At 43.5% G+C, this 22027-nt stretch overlaps 1 protein-coding gene across 1 annotated transcript; it reads right to left on the reverse strand.

Annotated features, from left to right (window-relative positions):
- Positions 1-8314: 8314 nt before the first annotated feature.
- Positions 8315-17353, reverse strand: LOC144249281 (PRAME family member 20-like). The gene is made up of 6 exons (XM_077791561.1): positions 17103-17353; positions 16386-16689; positions 16108-16286; positions 14837-15290; positions 14274-14339; positions 8315-8479 (listed from the first exon to the last, which is right to left on the reverse strand). The coding sequence occupies exons 1-6, from the start codon at positions 17351-17353 to the stop codon at positions 8315-8317; spliced, it is 1419 nt and encodes a 472-aa protein (XP_077647687.1).
- Positions 17354-22027: the final 4674 nt, after the last annotated feature.

Raw genomic sequence — 22027 nt, forward strand, 5'->3', positions numbered from 1 at the left:
CCTTGATGGACAGGACCCCATAGGGTCCTACTTACTACCCCAATGGTGACCAAGCTTTTGGGCCACTCCCCCTGGTACCATGTCTCCCACCTTAAAAGGCACCTGTTCCAAATGTCCAGTCCTGGACTTCCACCATACCCACCAAACTCAAAATTTCTCACCAACCCTCTTCTTCTTTTACTAATCATTATTCTCTCTCAAGTTTTTATCTCAAACCACAGATGCTGCTTCTACAACCAAGCCACCAGGATGACACCACCCACTCTCAGTTTATGGGTCAAAGCAATTGCTCTTCCTCTGGCTGCAATCAGGCTGTCACCCTTAACATTACTGGATTCAACCAAGCCACTTCAATACTTCCTAGAGTCCCTACAACAAGACCAATGATTGATACCAAAGATCTTCTCCCATCAGAAATGGTTTGATGCCATTGACAACTTATGGCTTCATGGAACTTTTATGGACTTCACCCCTACCAAAGTAGTTATCTAAAGCCACTGAATGTTATTTTTTGTTGAGAGCCACAGCCTAGTCGGAATGGCATCTGGCATTTTCCAGAAGTAATGGTTGGGAGGCAAGCCATAAAAATAATACTGGATTGAAAAATGTTGTGTATTCAATTGTATATAGACCCCTGCTGTTCGACTCCAGCACCTGTTACTTTGAAGTTCTTGTGGGGATTCCTGGGGAGTTCGGGTTGGTTGGTGAAGTTTTGGTGGTGGGAGTTGGTAGGTGAAATTTTGGTGGTGGGAGTTCCGATTGGTGTGTGGTGTGCCTGGAAGGGCCACGTGGGTGGCATTCTCAGGAGTTCGGAAAATAAATAAAGTTTGTTCCTGCTTGAGTGGCTGGTGATTTGTGCCCAGCCAGACTGCGGCAATTTTTGGCTGCCCTGGTGTTCTCAGACCTGTCCCCCCCTCCTCAACATTCCTCCACTTCCCCTTCTAGGCCCAAATCTACCCACCATTAAGCAGGAGGTAGCCAGAGGACTTTACCCCACACCCATGTCACTTAGAAAAACAAAAAGGGAGGAATGTTAGGTGCAGGACAGGCTGAGTAAGGTGTCTGCAGGGCATGCCAAACAAAGTTAGCCACAGGATGACCTGGTCTCTCAAACCCTTTGTCTGGTTCTTTATCACCTGTTTGCTTCAGGTCCAAATGCCCAAGCCCAGGCTCAAGGCTGAGCACTTCCTCCCCTTGCTCAAGGCTGAACACTCATCCCATCACTCAAGGCCAAACACTTAACACCCTTGTGTCAACAAGGCAGCTTGCAGACCCAGAGACCCCATTAGATTTGGGCTGTAAAAACTCCATTCTGCTGCCCCCCACCCTCTGTCTCTCTCTCTATCTTTCTCTCTCTGTCTTCTCTTTCTCTCTTTTGTCCTCTGTTGCACTTCTGTAATAAAGATCTCTTGGTTGCTCTGAGTATTGTGGTCACTTTCCTTTCAACTTCTGTAGCCAGTATGAACTTTTAAATTTTTTTTAGATGTAGATGGACACAATAACTCAATTTAATTTATTTGTTTATCTCTTGTGCTGAGGATCCAAACCCAGTGCCTTACACATGCTAGGCAAGCACTCTCTACCATTGAGCCATAATCCCATCCCAGCAATAGGATGTTGAACTCACTTTTTTACTGAGTCTAAAATTATATCAAGATCAGTATAGAAAATTTGGAAAATGCATAAAGTTACCAAAAAGGAAAAATGTTACCCATCAGTGGTTATCACTATTAACATTTTGGAGTGTAGCTTTCTAGTTTCCTCTGAATCATTTTTTTTTTACATAGTTGAAACTAAATTGCATACACATATTTTAACTTGTTTTGTTTAAAACTGACATTATAAAATAAGCATTTTCCATGTTGTTAAGCACTTTAGCATATGCTATTTTAATAGTGACATACATAATATTCTTTCAGAATTGTAGTGTAATTAAGGATTGCTCATTTTAGATATTCCTATTGTTTACAATTTACTGCCTTTATTTTTTATACATATTTCTTTTGGATCTCTGAATGTAAGGTGCAAGTAAGGTGTATGAAGGTATGCAGGTGGTTGAGGGATAGCAAATAAAACAATACCCAAGGGTCAGAGGATGGAATTTTGGTAGAAAGAGACCTGTTTCAGGAAAATGAGGGGCATGATACACCAATAAAAATATGGAAAATAAAATGGCTCTGGCACTGTGTGGATACATGGGGTGGGGTTAGAGCTGCTGTCTTTATTTGACAATATATTAGCGAGCTCTGAAGGAGACCATTCACTAAGTCCTAGGAGCAAAAACCAGGTTTCCAGGACTAAGTGAGTGAACAAGTGGTGAAGCTCAGAATCATGGAGTGTAACCTTACTTTTGGGAGGTTTGTTGATGAAGAGAAGGAGAAAAATGGAATGAGGTAAAAGGGAAAAAACAAGAACAAGTAGCATTTTTATTTTATGTGTTTATTTTTAAAGATAGAGACTGGAACATTGTCAGGGCCAACGTATAGCATAAGAGAAAATAGGTGGTTGGGATTGTGGCTCAGCTGTAGTGCACTTGCCTGGAATGTGTGAGGCACTGGGTTTGATTCTCAGTATTGCATATAAATAAATAAATAAGGGACTATTTGTTAGGGTCTGTAAACAAGTCAAGATGGTGCGTGGCATTTTGCCAGAGGGAGTGGTTTGTGAAGTAACATCAGTGAGCCATTAAGTGTGGAGATTCCTTATTGGTTGACTGCTGTATCTAGTTTATGTTAATTAAGATAAGCTGTGTGTAATGTATGTATACCCCTCCTGTGCTACAATAAATGGCTCCCACTCCTGCTGTATCAATGTACACAAGTTGCTCCTCACCGACCCCCCTTTATTTTGCTGCAGCCGGACTGCAGCACTATTAATAACTAATAAAAGAGAGAGAGAGAGAAAATAGAGATACGAGTATTAAAAACAAACTGAAGATTGGAAGTCCATCTGCTGTTTACATTTTTTTCTTTTTTGTCTTAACCCTGGTAGTTTCAGAAGAAATTTTGAGACTTCTCATAATCATTTCATATTTCCATGCATTGTGGCTTAGAATCTGACTTACACTCAAGACCTATTTTAGCCTAATGAAATGAGGAACTACACATAATGTTGATTTTAGATGTTGCATGTTTGTTTTTGTTTCATATGTGTCATAGTAGCATATCATTAGAATAAGCTCATTTAGTAACATCCTCTCAGAAATTTTATATATTTTATATATTTAAATATATAAAATATATAAAATTATATACAATTTTATATATTTCCTTCTCCACAGACTGCAACCACATTTCAATAGCAGTTTCTGGGAATTCTCTAGTCCTGATGTCTAAACAAATTATTAACATTTTATCTCCTATTGTTAATCTTTTTTGACCTGTTCAGGTTCCCAGTATGTTTTATATTTTTAAAATATTACATTTATTTTGGTCATTCCTTATTGTTAATAAATGACTTCTAGCAAGCTCACATGACTATCTTGCTTGGACTGTTCTTGTCCAATAAAGACAGCAGTTCCAACACCACTGCATGTATTCACAAAGTGCCAGAGCCATTTTATTTTCCATACAAAAGATTGTTCATGGAACTTGCAAAAGAAGGTAATTGGTCCTAAAATTTTGCTTTAGACTAAATTAATAAAGAATCTTTTATAAGCAACTGTAAATGAGCCACTATAAATGACACTTACAATTTCTACTAATGGAAAAATAATCATCAGGCTAATAATACAGATAATATGTACTTGCAATTAAATAAGTTAAGAATTATAAATTCATTATACTAATAAAGTGCCAGGCTTCCTTCAGCAACCAGGAACTCAGTAATAACTGCAACATTAGCACTTAGCATTTTCTCATTTGAGAAAACTAATATATCAGCTGGTAACAAGTCAAAATGAATTTGAAAACTCTTTTTGCTACTCTAACTTGTATAAAACCTAGCTGCTATATAACTCTCTGCTGTATTATATTGCCTTCAAAGAAACATCAGTTTAGCATTCAAAATAATTAAGAAGATGTTTTAATTTTTTTTTCTCAGTTTCTCTAACAGAGCTACCTTGTTTATTCTAGGTTTCCTAGATGTGAGAGGTGGTATCAGACAGGTCAAGTAATGCAATGTCATGCATAAATATGAAACTTATTTGTAACAATTGTGATCATTATCAGCAGGAAATTCCACAGTAAAACTGTGCCATCATTGCACCAGAAACAATGCAACTCCTAGAGGAAAATATAGGATCAACATTCCAGCATACAGGCATAGAAAATGACTTTTTCAATAGGACCCCAAAAGCTCTGGAAATAATGCTAAGAGTTAATAATTGAGATGGCACCAAATTAAAAGTCTTCTGCACAGCAAAGGCAATAATTAAGAATGGAAAGAGAGAACCTATAGAATGGGAGAAAAACTTTGCCTAGCTACTGTTTTGAGAGAAGATTAATATCTAGAATATATAAAAAACTCAAAAAAAATCAAATAACCCAATTAATAAATATAAACATACTAATGTATTAAACAGATACTTCTTAAAAGAAGAAATACAAATGGTCAACAAATATATGAAAAAAGGTTCAACATTATTAGCAATTAGGGAAATGCAAATCTCACAACAGTCAAAATGGCAGTCATTAAGAATACAAATAATAATAAATGCTGGAGAGGATGTGGAGAGAAAGGGACAATTTTACACTGTTGGTGGGATTGTACAGTAGTACAACACCTATGGAAATCAGTATGGAGGTTCCATAAATGGAATCACCATATGACTCAGCTATACCAATCCTCAGTGTTTATCCTAAAGAATTAAAGTCATCATATTATACGTATATATGTATATCCATGTTTATAGCAAAACAATTCACAATAACAAATCTATGGAAGTAGCCTTGTTGTCCATCAACAGATGAATGGATTAAAAAATATGGTGTACATACAAGATGAAACTTTATTGAGCCATAATAAAAATAAAATTTTGTCATTTGAAAGAAAATGAATGGAAACAGAGACTATTATGTTAAGCAAAATAAACCAAAGTCAGAAGATCAAGTGTTGTTATGTTTTTCTCTGATATGTAGAGGCTAGAGAGAAAAAAGGAAAACAAAAGTTGGGGTAGATCTCCTAAAAATCAGTGGGAGGTCAAAAAGAGGAAAGGGACCAGTGAGTGGGAGAAGGGAAGTGAGGGAACAGTGCTAAGGATTGATATTGGCCAAATTATATTCTTATAATGTGTGCATGTATGAATATGTAACAAAAAATCCCATAAATGTGCATATCTATGATACACCAAAAAATTATTGAGAATAAAATTCCTGACACAAAAAGGAAAAGAAAAACTATTCCACTAAAGAAATACCCCAGCATGTGTGCTCAGTACAGGCCTTTTATATACTGCCTCCATGGAATCTCATCCTTTTACAGATGTGTAGATACAGCCCTTCCAGTCTCCTCCCCAGACCTTCCTTCAAAGTAAATCTAGCTACTAGTGTTGCTGTTTATTTGATGGTAATTTACTTCAGCTGCAGGAGTTTGTATGTTTGTGATATTATTATTGTGAGGATAACCCAGACAGCCAGAATGGAGCTTCACACTAAAGTTTGCAGCATTTTTTTTGTGCTGTTTTATCATGCTCCAACTGTGTCATATATGCTCTTTCATTTTAATCTCAATAATGTAAACATTTTGCATTCTTCTCCTTAACTGTCTCTCCAAGAATGTCTTGGTGGCCTATACAGGCTTTTCTCACTCCACTACTTAATATTCCTGTTACAGAAAACCCTTCTTTTTTTTCTTTTTTTTTTTCAATTTATTTTTTTTCTTTTTCTTTTTTTTTCTTTTTTTCTTTATTTATTGTTGGTCTTTCAAAACATTACATAGTTCTTGATATATCATATTTCACAGTTTGATTCAAGTGGGTTATGAACTCCCATTTTTACCCTGTATACAGATTGCTGTATCACATCAGTTAAAGGGGGGGATAGTAGAGAATAGGATAGACAGCAGACACTAGAATGGCAATATGTAAATTAATGGAAGTGCAACTGATGTGATACAGAAAACCCTTATACATTTTGCTCCTCTAGAATTATGTATTTCTCTTTCGTAAGAACTTTTGTGGTAATACCAGCAAAATACTTTCATAATACACATCAAAATTACATTAAACTCTTATCCCTTGCTCTTGTATCTTTTCTTTTCAATGAAACTACTACAGACCTACATGAAGCAGACTCCAGGAGTTTAGCAGAACAAGAGAAATATGTTAAGCAGGGACATAAGAAAAGCTTTGGAGTGAAGTCTTAAATCATAACATTTTGTGGTTTACGTAATGCTTTATGTGTATCTATAAAAACAGTAAATATTCCTTCTTATAGTTTTATTTTTAATAAGAAATTACTCACATATGTTTATGGGGTACCATGTGATGTTTCAGATAAATTAGCATATGGATCACCTCAGTATTTGTCATTTCTTTGTAATGGGAGCATTTAAAAATTCTGTCTTAGCTATTTTGAAAAACACATTATTACTAATTATAGCCCTCCTCCTATCTAACTTAACCTCATGCCTGTTTACCAAAGTCTCCCCTTTTCCCCATCTACCCTCCTGGCTGCCTCCTGCCTCCCTGCCACACACATGAGACTTGGTAAACACCATTGTACTCTCCACTTCTATGATTTTGACTCTTAGATTCCACATGTTAAGTGAGAGCATAGGTTTTTTTCTCCCACTACTTGGCTTATTTCACTTAACATAATCTCCTCACTTAACATACTGTCATCCATATTGTTATAAATGCAGAATTTCCTGTTTCCGTAGGGTGAATAGTATTTCATTGTGGATGTATACCACCATATCACCTTTTGAAAGAATCCCTTCATGTGTGAGGCGACACAGGTTATTTCTGTATCTTGGCTATTGCAAGCAATGCCTCAGTTAACACAGTGGTATATACACTAAGAGCCACAAGTTTCTTGAGGAAACTGCCCATAAAATTATAAAATATGTGACTATAGAAAGTGTTCACAGCTATTATTTTCACCTGTGTTTTTAGAATATTCACAAAGAGCAAAAAGACTTTTTTTTTCAAATATACAGCACTTTTTAAATAACAGATAACCTCAGTTTTTCTTAATTTTTAAGAGCTAAACTTTTTATTTATTTTTTTCATGTTATTGTACATTTCTTTGTCTTATTCAGAAAGGTGTTAGTTTTATTCATCTCTGAGAAGCATTTTTACCTTCTTCTGAAAGGCATAGTTTGGACTAGGTATAGACGCCACAGTTCACATCAACTTCTGAGTTCCTATTCCCTTGTTGCTTTCTCCATTTTTTTTTAATAATTGCAGGACTGGGATTGAATCTCATGCTTACTTGTCCTTCATTCACAAAGCTCCATTCCCAACTCTTTTAACAAGTGTGATGAGATGTATCCATCTTACAGTACCATGCAGAATGTATCCACCATCCAGTACTACTATGTAGTGCCAGGTAGAATAGTTCCATTGCTCTAAAAATCCACTATGTACCATCTTGTCTTCCTTCCTCTACTCCAACCCCAGTTGCTTTCGCTTTCTTTTTAGTTTTACCTTTTTCAGTAGGTCACAGTTCATAAACTGATTTTAATTTCCTATGTCCTCCAAGGTGCTGAAGTCTGGCTGGGCACAAAATAACTGAGCTGCCACACAGCCTTGTAGGTTCAAACAGCAACTCTTTATTTTGGAACTCTCACCAGCACTCTACACACTTCCTAGGAACACACTCCCTCCACCAGGGTGCTTGTGCCAATTCTCCTGGAACCAAGAGAACTCCAAGGGAACTCCAAAGTAGGGGGTGCCAGAGGCAGCAGGATCTGCCCTAATCCCAGAGCCCCAGAGCAGCCCTATTCTTGGGGCAGAGTCACCTTTCAACCATTCCCTCTGGCAAAATGCCAGTAGTCATTCCGACTAAACTGTGGCTCTGGACACGCAGGATTTTTAATCTTATTGAAATTGGGTGTTTTGTTTGATTTTCTAGCCTGGGTGTGTGTTCTCAAAATTTCATTATGAGGTCTTTCCTTGGATTAATCTAGCAATTTTTCTTTCATTTTTTATTGTGTCTTCTGCGTCTGTATTGTTCTTTCTAGAAAGTGTGGAATTGATGAATTTGTATAGCTCTAGCCAAAAGAATTTACTTTCTTCAATGAGTTTGACTTTTAGACCCTATATGAGATCAAGCAGTATTTGTCTGTGTCTGGGTTATTTCACTTGGCATAATATCCTCCAGGTTTATCTACATTGTTGCAAATGGAAAAAAATTCTCCCCCTCAATCCAGTTCATGGGGCCTCCGCCTTCCTGCGGAGCCCTGGTGCCTGGGCTTCAGTAGCTTCTGGTGAAGTCGGGGTATGGGTGGGGGTGAGGGTGGGGTGTGGCACTCTGCTAGCAAGGTCCTTGCTGGCCACTCTGCCACCATCCAGTCTGCCTCCAGGCACCACATGACCCTGGGAATGTCCAGCATGTGTGAAGCCACCACACTCAGGCACATTGCCTTGGCCCGCCATGCCCAGGCCCCCGAAGCCCCAGACAGGCCCCTCTCAGCATCTTCCCATGGAGTGTTCTCCCAGCCCAAGGTGCTGGCATCCAAGGCACACTGCCAGTCCTGGACCTGATGCTCCTGCAGCCGCGGGTTGTGCTCTGCCCAGTCTCATTCCCCTCTGGGGATGGGGGAAGCCCCCAGCCTTAGCGGGAGTCCCAGCCATGACGCTCTGGAGGTCCTCCATGGCCAAGGAGATCATCTGAATAGTGCTGACTTTCTCGCTCTCCCCTGGCTCTGCCGGCATAGGAGTTCCCCCCAACACCCAGGTTATGGGGTCTCCCACCTGGAGGGGGAGTCCCCTCTACATGGCTGGGGGGTATACAAGCTCCCCCCGACACCCAGGTGGGAGGGGTCTCCCGCCAGAAAGGGAAAGTACATTCTACCATAGCTGTGGTGGTGTAACTGCTCGCCCTGACACCAAGGTGGGAGTTGTCTCCTGCCTGGAGGGGCCAGTCCCCACTACCTTGGCTTCAGGGGTATAGGAGCTCCACCCACCACACCCAGGTGGGAGGGATCCCCCGCCTGGAGGAGCAAATCCCCTCTACCCTGGCTGTATAGGATCTCCCCCACACACACTGGTAAGAGGGGTCTCCTGCCTGGAAGGGCCAGTCCCCTTTACCCTGGCTGTGGTGATATATGAGATCCTGCTGACACACAGGTAGGAAGTGTCTCCTGCATGGAGGGGCGAGTACCCTCAGCCTGACTGTGGCTGTATATGAGCTTCACCTGACACCCAGGAGGGAGGGGTCTCTGTCCTAAAAGGGTGATTTTTCCCCTTCCCTCGCTGCAGGGGTTTACCAGATTTCCCAAGAACAAGGTGCGAGGGGTCTCCTGCTTGGGGGGGGGGCGAATGCCCTCTATTCTGGCTGCTGTGGTTTAGAAGCTCCCCCCCATACCAAGATGGGAGATATCTCCCACTGGAAAGGGCGTATCCCCTCCACCCTGGCTCTGGAGATGCATGAGCTCCTCCCCACACCCAGGGAAACGTGGTCTCTTGCCTTGATGGGCAAGTCCCCTCTCCAATGGCTGCAGCAGTATAAGAGCTCCCCCGACAACTAGGTGAAAGGGGGTCTCCCACCTGAAGGGGCGAGTCCCCTCTACCCTGGCCAAGGAGGAATACAAGCTCACCCTGGCACCAAGATGGGAGGTGTCTCTCGCCTGGAGGAGCGGGTTCACTTTACCCTGGCTGCAGCAGTATATGAGTTCCCTGACACCCAGGTGGGAGTAGTCTTCCAACTGGAGGTGCGTGTCCACTCTACTCTGACTCTGGTGGTATACGAGCTCCCCCTGATAACCAGGTTATGGTGTCTCCTGACTAGAGATTCGAGTCCCCTCTACACTGGCTGAGGGGGTATTGGAGGCCCCCCCCCATAGCCAGGTGAGAGGGGTCTCCCTCCTGGAGCAATGAGTCCCTTCTACCCTGGCTGTGGACATATACAAGCTCTTCAAGACACACAGATGGGAGTGGTCTTCTGTATGGACAGGAGAATCCCCTCTACACTGGCTTTCACGGTATACAAGCTTCCCTGACACCCAGGTGAGAGAGGTATCCCGCCTGGAAGTGTGAGTCCCCTCTACTTTACATTTTGCCATATAAGAGCTCCTAGTACACCCAGGTGGGAGGGATCTTCTGCCTGCAGGGGCATGTTCCCTCTACCCTTGCTGTCACAGTATTGGAGCTCCCTCTGACAGCCAGCTGGGTGGGGATCCTGCCTGTAGGAGCCAGTCCCCTCTACCTGGATGCTAAAGTAATCAAGCTCCCCTGGACACCCAGGTGGGAGGGGTCTCCCGATTGGAGGGGCGAGTCCTCTCTACCCTGGCTGCAGAGGTATAGGAGCTCACCCAGACACCCAGGTGGGAGAGGTCTCCCATCTGGAAGGGCAAGTCCGCTCTACCCTGCCTGCAGCAGTATAAGAACTCCCCCTGACACCCAGGTGGAAGGGTCTCCCTCCTGGAGCTGTGAGTCCCCTCTACCCAGGACATCCAGAGAGAAGGGGTCTCCCATCTGGAGGGGAGAGTTCCCTCTACCCCACCTGCAGTGGTATAGGAACTCCCCAGCCACCCAGGTGGGAGGGGTCACCCACCTGAAGGAGAAAGTACCCTCTACCATGGCTACAGTGGTATAAGATCTCCCTCTGACACCCATGTGGGAGGGGCCTCCTGCCTGGAGGAGCAATTCCCCACTACTCTGTATTTACTGAATTAAAAAAAAATGCTAGAACTGTGGCTCAGTAGTTTAGTGTCCTTGGGTTCTACTCCAGGTACCAAAGGGGGGAAAAAAGAGGAGAAAAAGAAAAAGTGACTTGGGTACCTTGTTCTTTTGCTGAATAAAATTTTGGGGTGCAGAGTTTTAAAGGCTGTCATTCTGCCTATCAGATGAATAGGTTGTTATATTTTTACTTGATTTTTTTTTTTTTTAAAGAGAGTACTGGTATCAGAGCAGAGGGTGATTCTGTTCAGCTTAAAACGCTCTTTGGGAACTGAAAAAAATTTTCTAAATCCCAGAGGAAGCCCAAAGAAAAAACAAAAATGACAGCATGTTCACAAATGACAATGAAGGAAATCCAAATTTATCCCAGAAGAAAACACCAACCCACAGAAACAGACTAGAGAGTAAGGGAGAAAAACAGAGAAAAAGATCTAAACAGAAATCAGAAAAAGAAACTTAAAACAAACAAGACCAGCAGAAATAATTCTGTATCTTTCAATCAAAAACCTTGAATGTAAAGGGAATAAACTCCCCTATTTTAAGATGTAAAGTGACTGAATGGATTTTCTTTTTTTAATGGACTCAGTCACTTGCTATCTACAAGAAAGTCACTTCACCTCAGGAGACACAGAGAGTGACAGTGAAGGGATGGAAAAGATATTCCACATCAAGAAAACCAACCTAGAGCAGGAATGGCTAGACTCCTATCAGATAAAAAAGACTACAGATTAAAACACAATAAAAAGAGACAAGGTGATCACACCATGATAAAGGGGTAAATTCAGCAACATGAGACAGAAATTGTACACATACATGTGCCCGACACCGAGCACCCACATGTGCAAAACAGATATTACTGGAATGTAAAAGAAGAAGTCAACTACAACACAGTAAGAACAGTGGGGGCTTCAAATCCCCCCTTTTTTGAGAGAGAGAGAGAGAGAGAGAGAGAGAGAGAGATTTAATATTTATTATTTAGTTTTTTTTGGTGGACACAATCTTTGTTTGTATGTGGTGCTGAGGATGGAATCTGGGCCCCACACGTCACGCAAGCACACTACTGCTTGAGCCACATGCCAAGCCCAGTCAACTCCTATTTTCAGCACTGGACAGATCCTGTCTGCACAGGGTAGACATTTACAGACCATCCCACCCAACCACTGCAGAGCAAACATCCTTCTCAACAGCACACGACATATTCTCCATGTATTCTCAAAATAAATCTCGATAAATTTATTAAGAATGGAATCCATAGCAGGGGGAACACCTGGACAGTTCCAAAGCATGGGAATTCTTCAGCGTGTTCCCCAACAACCAATGGGTCATTGAAGAAATCAAAACATTGTTATGTATGTAAGAAATAAGAAAAATAACTAAAAATAAAAAAGAAAGTGTAAAATGCCTGCAGACCAATGAAAAGGGCCACACGAGATATTCAAACCTGGGGATACAGCAAAAGCAATTCTAACTGGGAAGTCCTCAGCAAGAAATAGCTTCATGAGGAAAATAGATCTGGAAAAAATGGCCCAATAATTCATCTCAAGGGACTGAATAAAATAAGGATGGGTCATGCCCCAGTTAGTAAATTTGGGAGAAGGAATAAAATCATAAACCTTCTAGAGTACCTGGGATCCCAGGCATGTGCCACTGCAACTGGCTTTTCATACTTTATTTTTATTGTTTTGGGGACCAGGCAGTGAACCCAAGGGTGCCATACCAGTGAGCCCCATCCCCAGGCAGGATTTTTAAAACAGGGTCTCACAAACTTGCTTACAACCTCTCTAAGATGCTGAGGCTGACTTTGAACTTACCATCCTCCTGCCTCACATCCTGAGCTGCTGGAACTACAGCTGAGCACCACCAAGCCAGCTTTTCCAATTGTTTGTTGAAGAGAATCTTTCAGGACATCAATTTGACCCACCTGCCCAGACCAATTAAAGAATGCATTCCATTGTTTTCATATGGGTTGTGGTTCTTTCTTTTTGAATATTTCTAACAGATAGGCAGCTCTATTTCAATTAAACCTTCCCAATGTGGCCACATCATTTTTGGATTTATTTTTTGTTTGTTTGTTTACTTATCTCTGTGATGCCTTGGATGGAACCCAGGCCCTTCAACATGCTAGCAAGTGCTCCACCACAGAGAAATGTCCCGAGCTCCCTGAGTTAGCTTTGATGAAGTTCACTCATTTCTCTAGAATAGCATGGTTTCTGGGTTTTCTAAATTGTGGAGGTAAAATTGGCCAGTGTTCCAGAAGGGGCTGTAGAGTCTTTGGATACAGGTGCACAAAGGACTGTGCATCTTTCAGTGGCCAAGGGGTGAAACCCAGTCCCACTTTCTGACCTGGCCATCCTTACAAACCAGGTGCTTTTTGTTATGACATCCTACAGTTGTGTGCTGGCTCAAAGCACAAATTAACCTAGAGTCAAAAGATGAGGAACTCAAAGGGAGGTGAGTGCTTTATCCCCAGGCATCTGAGAAAACAAAGTACCCTCACAATCCTTCCAGTGTTCAAGGGGTCTGGAGGCACCAGAGTACCTTCAAGTCCCTTTTTAGCCATGATAACTCTTAAAAGAACACATGATGACAGATCTCATTATGCAGATCTTCCTTGACTTTATTTGATCCTTGAATCCAACAAAATGAATGCCATTCAGAACCTTCCACCGGCCCCACATGTGCAAGCTAGACTTAGAGCTGGAGAAAAGGAAGTGCCACAAAGAGGAAGCAAGGCATAAAGATCACTCTGTGGGTGACAGAGAGGCCAGATGTGCTTCACCCAGACTCTGCTACCAGTTCCAAGAGTGAGCTGCAGTCTGCTTACACATCAAAGTGGGTTCCAGTTCACTATGTGTGGAGAATTATTCAAGCCATAATTAAAACATGTCCACAGGCAGCTTTAGAATACCTCAAATGAAGACTGGGTGGACCTTGTTCTCATCCTTGGATGAGAAACTAAGGCTAAGGTCACTGCACAACCCCATCAGCCCAGTCCTCAGTGGAGAGAAGTGTTAGAGGAAGATCGCTCAGTTATGTGCTAAACGTGCCCCTTCCACCAGAGCTTGTAATGGATTTCAGTTTTGCTGAAAGGGAATTTGGGTACCTTCAAGGGGCACCAAAGGTTTAACTGTGGACAGACTACCTAGGTGGATAACAGGCAAGGTTTGGTGAGTCCCAGAGGTTCTGATCAATGTGCAGCATGGACACCTCCTGCAGCACTGGGAGTGGGACAATGGGGCCTGTCTTATGCACAGATGCCCTTGCCCAGCACACCCAGAGACCAGGACCTGAGTTTTCTGGGTCCACATGGAGACCCATGAGGAAGAACCAGCATTGAATGTCTAGGTGGCACTGAGGTCCACAGAGAAGAAGTTTTCTTTCAATGGCTCATGTTCAATGCCTATATAGAATGTTCCAATCCACCTGTGTGAACATGCATGTGTTAAGCCACAGAGTAGCCACACATCATAACCAGATTTCAGTTTGATACCTTGACTTCCTGGGGCTGAACCTCATTGTTCACCAAGTACCCCATGCCTTCTTTCTCCATCAGCACCTGGAGAATCCCAAGGTTTCATTAGAAAGCCATGTAAATCCAGTGCAGAGGATGGCAGAAGACTAACCTTGAGATTCTGTTCATTTATGATGATTTATGCACCAGCCATGAAAGAAAGTAGCATCTTTCTGTGCCCATCAAGCCTGAATCCCACTCTAGAAATCCAGGTCCCTATGTATGTCTCTATAGAGACACATGTCCTGAAGGTTCGATCCTAGGGGGGCTTTCCTCCAATGGAGCCCCCTGCTGTACTTTCCTTTTCCCATCCACACTTTAGGCAATGCCTGAAATGGTGGGCTCTGTGTTCCCTCTAAGGTGACCTTACATCCTGCTTATACATACAATTGCCTAGAAGTACACTTTTGAAACACACTCAACTAGGCAGCTATTGGACAGGAGCACTGAATGAGGCCCTGGTTATACATGAACTTGGAGCCACAATGACGACACGGGACAGTACAGAACACAAGGATGTTTGGCTGCCTAAAACCCCTCACTATTGCTGTCAGCTCAGCACAGAGTTGGGAACATCTCCCTGGGTGGATGGTACCCCAGGCATCATAGCTCTCCAGAGGGGCAGGGTACAGCTCTACGCTCAACTGGCTCAGCCTGGCAGTGTGAAGCAGCAGGTCACTCAGGGTTGACATAGAGAGGCGGTTTCCATGGATGCTCAAGATCACAAGCTGGGAGCAGCGGCTCAGGGCAGGCAAGAGGGCTTGGAGCTGGGAATCAGTGATCCCGCAAGCTGCCAAGTCCAGGCTGTTCAGTGTGGTTGCAGTGCTGTCCAGCAGGAATTGGAGGGGCTCCAGACTGAAATCGGTCAGTTTGATGCCCCTCAGTTCCAGGTGTCTGAGCTGTCTGGCGTTTGGATATCGGGAAAGGTATTTCCAGTCAGAATCTGACAGTGGGCAGTTGGTTATTGAGAGGGTCTCCAGGGGGGTCTTCAGGTGCCTAAGGAAAAACCAGACAGTTCTGAGGAGCAATGTCAAGGAGGGAGAAGACAAATTGGCCCAAACCCAAAGTCACCCTGGTGATCCGACAATGGTCCACACTTAGGATGCTGCCTTTTGCAAAATCTGGTCATTCACATCACCCCATGTCAGGGTGAGCCTTTCACCACATCTCCTGTAAACAGAAGAGTCCACACCTCTGTGTCCCCTCCTCACTGCCAAGCAGAAAGTCACAGGTCTGGCCACAGGAGGTCATGGGGAGTCATGTATGAAGGACAAATTTGGGCAGGATGTAACAAAATCCACTGGGGTTAACCCTCTGAGAGGCACACACCCTATATCCTCAGCAAGATTTCCACCCCTGCTCCTGACCCTTACACCCAGCATCACTACCTGGAGTTCAGAACAGCCTTCCCCAGGTGGGTATAGAGGCAGGTCCTCTGCTCCCAGCTGGGGAGCACAGAGCTTCCCTGTTGACAGGTGTCAGTGTTGGGGCTTCCCTCCTTCCAAGCACTCTTCTCTACCTGCTTTCCACCACCTTCGTTGGACAGGCCTCCCACGGAGGGAACATCAATCCCATTTCTAGCTTTTGTCCCTCCCAACTGGATTCCCAGCATGGTGGCACTTCCCAGACTCTGGACCCTCATTTAGTAGTCTGCTCCAACACACATTATGCGAACTAGCTTCAGGATCCAATTGGAACTAAAGGATGAGTTATTTACCTTACAGTGCCTTATTAACCATGAGAGTGTCAGTGGCTGGTAGGTGCCAATTTCCTGTAACTGGTCTGCAGAGGATATTCACCCCCTCTTACTCACCTCAGCACCTGTTCCAGGTGGCCCTCAAGGAGGAAGACAGCATTGGCACAGAACTTCCGCAGGCAGTCCATCCTGAGGAACTGCGAGGTGAGCTGGGCAAGCAGCTGCTCCTGCTCCTCTTGGGAGGTGTAGGTAGGCACATAGACCTGGGAGACAATCAGCTTCCTCAGGTTCCTCATCTGGCCCAAGAAAGGAGCACAAGCAGCCAAGGTGGAGGGCGCCCAGGCACAATGTACTTCCACCTTCTGGACAGAGTCCAGCTGCAGCAGTCTCAGGACCTTCCTGGTGTAGCTGGTGGGTTTCCCAAAGATCTTCAGCGTATTGCAACACAGGTGCAGCCTGTCCCTTCTCTGTCTGACCCACAGGAACAAGTGGGTCAGGAATTCATCCAGGGGTCTTTTTCTGAGGCTCAAGTCTATGAAAACCTTGAAGGGTGGCTTAGCTGCCATTGCTGGACTGAGTTTCACTGTTCGATTCTTCTTAATGTCTTCTGGTGAGCAGGTGTCAACCACAGCTCCAGACCACATCCTCCAGAAGTTCTGGGGAACATTCCGCAAATCTAGCACCTGCAGTTTCCACCTCCTGTGGGAACGACAGCAGAGTATCAGCCCTGAGGTCCCTTCTTCACCTCTTAGCTGCTGCCCCCAGCTCCCCATCTTTGTTCTGTCTCACTTTTCTCCATTCACTTCCCTCCCATCCAGCCTGGTGCCCCCACTTGTACAGACTGAGGCAGGGGCAGGTATAGCCTCCTTCATAGGTCATCACAGCTGCCACAAGCACCTCAACATCTGGAAGCCTTTTCCAGATGGGGCTCAGCATGGCCAAGGCCTCTCCACCCCTCCTTGCTGGCAGCACAGGAAGCCTGTGTTGCACAATTTAGCACCCACTCTCCCTGCCTATACCTATCCCTACCCTGGCACCCAGGGTGCTCCCTTCCAGGCCACCTAGGTCCCCCTCACCTGGGGTGATCCTGCTGGGCAAGCAGCATGTCCAGCCCTTCCAGGGCCACTTGGGTCATTTCAAGCTGTGGCTTCCTCATCAGTGCCCCCAGGGGCAGGCGGGTGAAGGGCCAGGCCTGCACCATTTTCTTCAGGACCTCAGTGTGTCCCCTGCTGAAGGCCTCCACAAAGAGTGGTGGGAAGAGCTCTATGGGCAGGTCCTCCAGATCCAGGACAGCCCTGGACTTGTCGCTCAGCAGGCTTCGCCCTGCCAGCTCCAGCAGCGTGGGTGGGGACTGGACGGTCATCCTGGGGAGTCTGAATGAAGACAACTCCTGGAAAATGGTCCAGGGAAAAGGTCACTATCCCATCCATTGCCAGCCTCTGGGAAGGGGGTACTGGGAAGTATACAAGTACATCTCACCCTTATGGGGGAAAGCTTTGGATTATTATTTTGGCCTTTTAAAAGGGGGGAATTGGAGTGTCAAGTGACCTAAACAGTAGGCTCCTAGATTCAACAACTATATGGGTGGAAATAGACTAGCCCTCATATGGATGACATTCCTTTTAATTTTTTTTTTTTTTAAAAATGAGCATTTATAAAGCATGTGCCTATATTATAAAACACTTGGAAATTACAACAGAGTCTCATGGATATCTGTTACACATGTGAGATTCTGAAAACTTAGGGGGATGTTGATGAGAACAAATAGATCAGAACAGAGTCTCTGAACTGTTCCATGAGATCATTTGAAGCTTTTGTTTTAATTTGTTTAAACAAATTATAAAAGTAGAAAACCACCTAGGCCATAGAGTATACTCTTTTAGGGGCCAATATTGGCGACTGAATTTAGGACACTCAACCACTGAGCCACTATTTTGTATTTGAGATGGAGACAGGGACTTACTAATTTGTGTAGCATTTCGTGTTCTGAGGCAGGCTTTGGACTCTAGTCCTCCTGCCTCCTCAACCTCTTGAGTTGGCAGGATTATTGGTGTGTGCCACCACACCCAGCAAAAGAGTATAATTTATAGGCACGCAATATAAATATTTCCTTCATCAGAAAATAGAATTGCAATCAATTCGAATGAAATAGGAATCCAATCTCCTTGGTGAAGAAAGTGGCTGGGGCCAGAACTGGGCTTGATCCTCAGCAGCACATAAAAATTAATAAATAATGACGTGGGGATATACCTCCGTTATTAGAGTGCTTGCCTCGAATATACAAGGCCCTGGGTTCAATCACCATACCACCAAATAAATAAATAGATAAATAATTAAATTATATTGTTCATATAAACCTTAAAAAACAAAGATTGAGCAAATCAATAAAAGTTGGGCATGTGAGCCTAGACCTATAATCCCAGGGGCTCTGGAGACTGACACAGGAGGATCAAGGGATCAAAGCCAGCCTCAGCAAGAGCAGGTGCTAAGCAACTCAGTGAGACCCTGTCTCTAAATAAAATACAAAACAGGGCTGGGGATGTGGCTCGGTAGTAGTGCTCCTGAGTCCAATACCTAGTACTTCTGAGTTCAATGCCTGGTACAAAAAAAAGAAAATAAAAGAAAAAAAAAGTAATTTGAAAGTGACATAAACCAAAATGGAAATCCTAATATTCAGCATAAAGGCAAAACCAAACTGAGAGGCAAAATCGAAGGCCTAAGTTGGTTCATGAGAAAAGACAGGAACAAAATTGTTCCTGAATCCACACAGGTGAGGAGGGAAGGCACTGTTCCTTAGGACAGTGAGGGACTTACAGAATCTGGTCAGGTGTGCAGGTGCTCTGAGCTTCAGCAGGTCAGGATGTGTCTCCTTAGGCAGCAAGACTCTTGTGCTTCTCTTCTGGCTCTGCAGCAGCTTTTATGGACCCCTCTGGCCACGCCCCCACCTCCATCTGATTGATCAGCATCCAATCAGAAAGCAGTATGGGATCACCTTCCAAAAGCTCCACCCACTTAATAATGCTGGGATTTTCTTCCTTGCATTAGTTCATTGAATCTGATGGTCATGCAAGAGCGCAGAATCAGGAGATGTGAGAGTCAGTGATGACTATGTCCATGCACTCCCCACCATGGACTCAGTTTTGTCCATATGTGACCCTCCTGTTTCTACTGTGAGATATAAAAGTATTTAATCCCTAATGTAAGAAAAACATTACTTGAAAATACCTTTCTACAGAGATCTTTGCCATATCGAAATTATTTGAAAAATATAATTTTCAAAAATAGTTTGAAAATTCCAGAGAGAAAACAGCTTTTTGAAGACAGTAGTGTCATCCACAAAGATTATAGAATGGAAACCATGTTTCCCACAGTCACACAAGTATCAAGTTAACCTGCAGCAAATATGAGCACAATAAGTTAGGTAGAACACAAAGGAAGGTAGAATCAGTCTTCTAGACTTAGGGCAATATTTCTTCTGTCTCTTTGTACTGGGGATGAAACCCATTGGCTCTCTTCCAGTGAGCCACATCCCCATTCCTTTTTATTTTTTTGCTTTTATTTGGAGGCAGAGTCTCACTAAATTGCTTAGGTCCTCCCTAAGTTGCTGGGGCTGGCCTCAAACTTGCCATGCCCCTTCCTCAAGTCTCCTAATTGCTTTGATTACAGGCAGGGGCCACTATGCCCCATCAGACTTGGGAACCTCTGAAAGCCACTGAGGGTCAAAGTGGCAGGCAACTTGGGATGTTGGAGAGAAAGACACAGGGTTGGACAGCAGGTGTCCTTGACTTCAGGGAAGCCACCAATTAGAGAGCCTTCCTTCAGAATCAGGGACTGCCCCAGGGCACATCTCCCAGAAAACCTTTTCCACAGGCACTTTCCAAAGCCTTTAGCCTGGGAGAAGAACAGAAGCAAAGGGAAATTTCAAGAGTCTGAGCAAAATGAAATTCTAAAATTCAGGAAGGAGATACAGAAAGAGAAGGAATGTTTGGATGAGCCATGTGAGGTGAGCACTTCCAGGGAACATGTAGAAGGAATGGTTTGATGGGTGGTGGTTAGACAATTGAATTTCTGTTTTTTCAGTCTTTCGTTGTTTTAGTTAGCTTTATGGTGCTATAACCAAAAGACCCAAGGACAACAACTACAGAGGAGGAAATGTTTATTTGGGTGGCTTGGTTTTAGTGGCCTCAATTCAGAGACAGCACCTCCAAGTTGAGACTGAATCTCATGGCAGAAGCGTGTGGCAGAGGGAAGAGGCTCACTTTACCAGAAAGCAGAGAGAGAGAGAGAGAGAGAGAGAGAGAGAGAGAGAGAGAGAGAGAGCGAGAGAGAGAGAAAGATGGCCACTTGCAGAAACAAACTCTACACCCATATTCACACCCTAGAGATCAGCTTTCTCCAACCACAGCCCACCTGCCCCCATTATCCCCCAGTTAATCCCACTAGGGACTCTTTCACTGGCTAGGTTAAGGCTATAAACCAATCATTTCTCCTCCAAAAACATTGTGACATGTGAGCTGTTGGGAGACACAGCATCTAAACCGTGATGGTCTTTTGGGGTATTTTGTTGGATAATATCCCTGCTCACCTCACATAATGATATGTTAGTTGGATAATTACAATTGGCTAAGGTTATATTTGGTTTCTGTTTCACATAATACCTTGCCAAAATGAAACACATTTAATTTCATGTGTGTGTGCAGCTATATAGGATTAAGGCTACATCCTACACAGTCTCTGGTTTTTATGCTCTACAATATTTGAAATCTACTCTCTGATTTAATTTTAAGTTTCTCTGGAATTTGTCTGTGTGTCACCAGCTGAAAGGGTGACTTCATGCCACAGCCCTGACTTCTCTTATTACTCCTGACTTGGTGCACAAGGCAGGTCAAAATGACAATCAACCTAAGTCACAAGAGACAGTGGCTCTCCAAAGGATAAGTGTGGTCAAACATAATAGAGCAGGAATGCAGCACCCCCTAAGAAAGATGAGTCAGAGCCCCATCCAGGAGGCAAAGGGAGACAAGGTGTCAAAGGCACCTTTGAATCAATTATCACTGGCTCCACAGATTCAGTACCAAGGGTGGCCTGAGTTCAAGGACAATAGGTGGTGCCTGGCCACGTTTCCTCTTAGAAAACATGGGGGGGTGAGGGTTGGGTGGATTTTATGCAGAGCTGAGGTTGGGGCTGACTATTTTGTGATAGTTCCTGCCATCATGCAGGGCTTCCCAGGGACCTTCCCTTCGCAGCACCCTTCTTGCCCTTCATCAGGATTTGACACAGTTACTGCCTGTTGATTTGAGCACCATTTATGTTTCCCCCTTGGGATGAAGATTTTTTTCTCTGGATGCATCACATAATGGTTAGGGTTTGATTCTATCTCAGTGCCAGGATACACTTTTCCTGGTTGGTCCAGTCCCCTATTGGAGGGAATTAATAGATGACTAGGAATCAGTGTTGAAACACATTAAGCCACATTTGAACAACAAGGTGGGTTTGGAGGGAGTGGCTCTCAGAGTCCCTCCACCAGGAAATCGTTGTTAAATTCAATTTTGCCTATTCATTAGGCCTTGGGTATCTCATCTTCAATCTCTGGCCTTTACTATTCTATGAAGAGTTAGACTTTTCCAGAAATTTTATGAGTACAGGTGATCATTTTTTAAAAATATTTAGGCCCTGAATTTATGTATTTTTATTTTTTATTTTTTGACACTGGGGATTGAGCCCAGGAGAGCTTTACCACTGAGCTACATCCTCAGCTTTTTTTCATTTTTTAAATTAATTATTTAGTTAATTAAATTTTTCATGAATTCAGTTTGGGTACCAAGGTTTGAACCCAGGGGAACTACACCACTGAGCTACATTCTGAGCCCATTTTTTTAAGTTTTGTTTTTTTTTTGAGACAGGTTCTTACTAAATTACTGAGGCAGGCCTTGAATTTGAGATCCTTCTGCCTTAGCCTGCTAAATAGATGGTGTTATGAGGAGTCCCTTCAGAAAGCACTCTAAGTCTAAATTTCAAATTAAAAGAGAGCTTTACG

Source organism: Urocitellus parryii, chromosome 11, assembly GCF_045843805.1.
Source record: "Urocitellus parryii isolate mUroPar1 chromosome 11, mUroPar1.hap1, whole genome shotgun sequence".
In the NCBI taxonomy this organism is placed as follows: domain Eukaryota; kingdom Metazoa; phylum Chordata; class Mammalia; order Rodentia; family Sciuridae; genus Urocitellus; species Urocitellus parryii.

Excerpts from the sequence above, each read along its gene's own strand:
- LOC144249281 (XM_077791561.1), bottom strand. The coding sequence starts at position 17,353 with ATGACCGTCCAGTCCCCACCCACGCTGCTGGAGCTGGCAGGGCGAAGC. Across the intron at positions 16,690-17,102 it reads ACCCAAGTGGCCCTGGAAGG|GAGGTGGAAACTGCAGGTGC; the intron begins GCTGGACATGCT and ends TCGTTCCCACAG. Across the intron at positions 16,287-16,385 it reads CCACCAGCTACACCAGGAAG|ATGAGGAACCTGAGGAAGCT; the intron begins GTCCTGAGACTG and ends TTCTTGGGCCAG.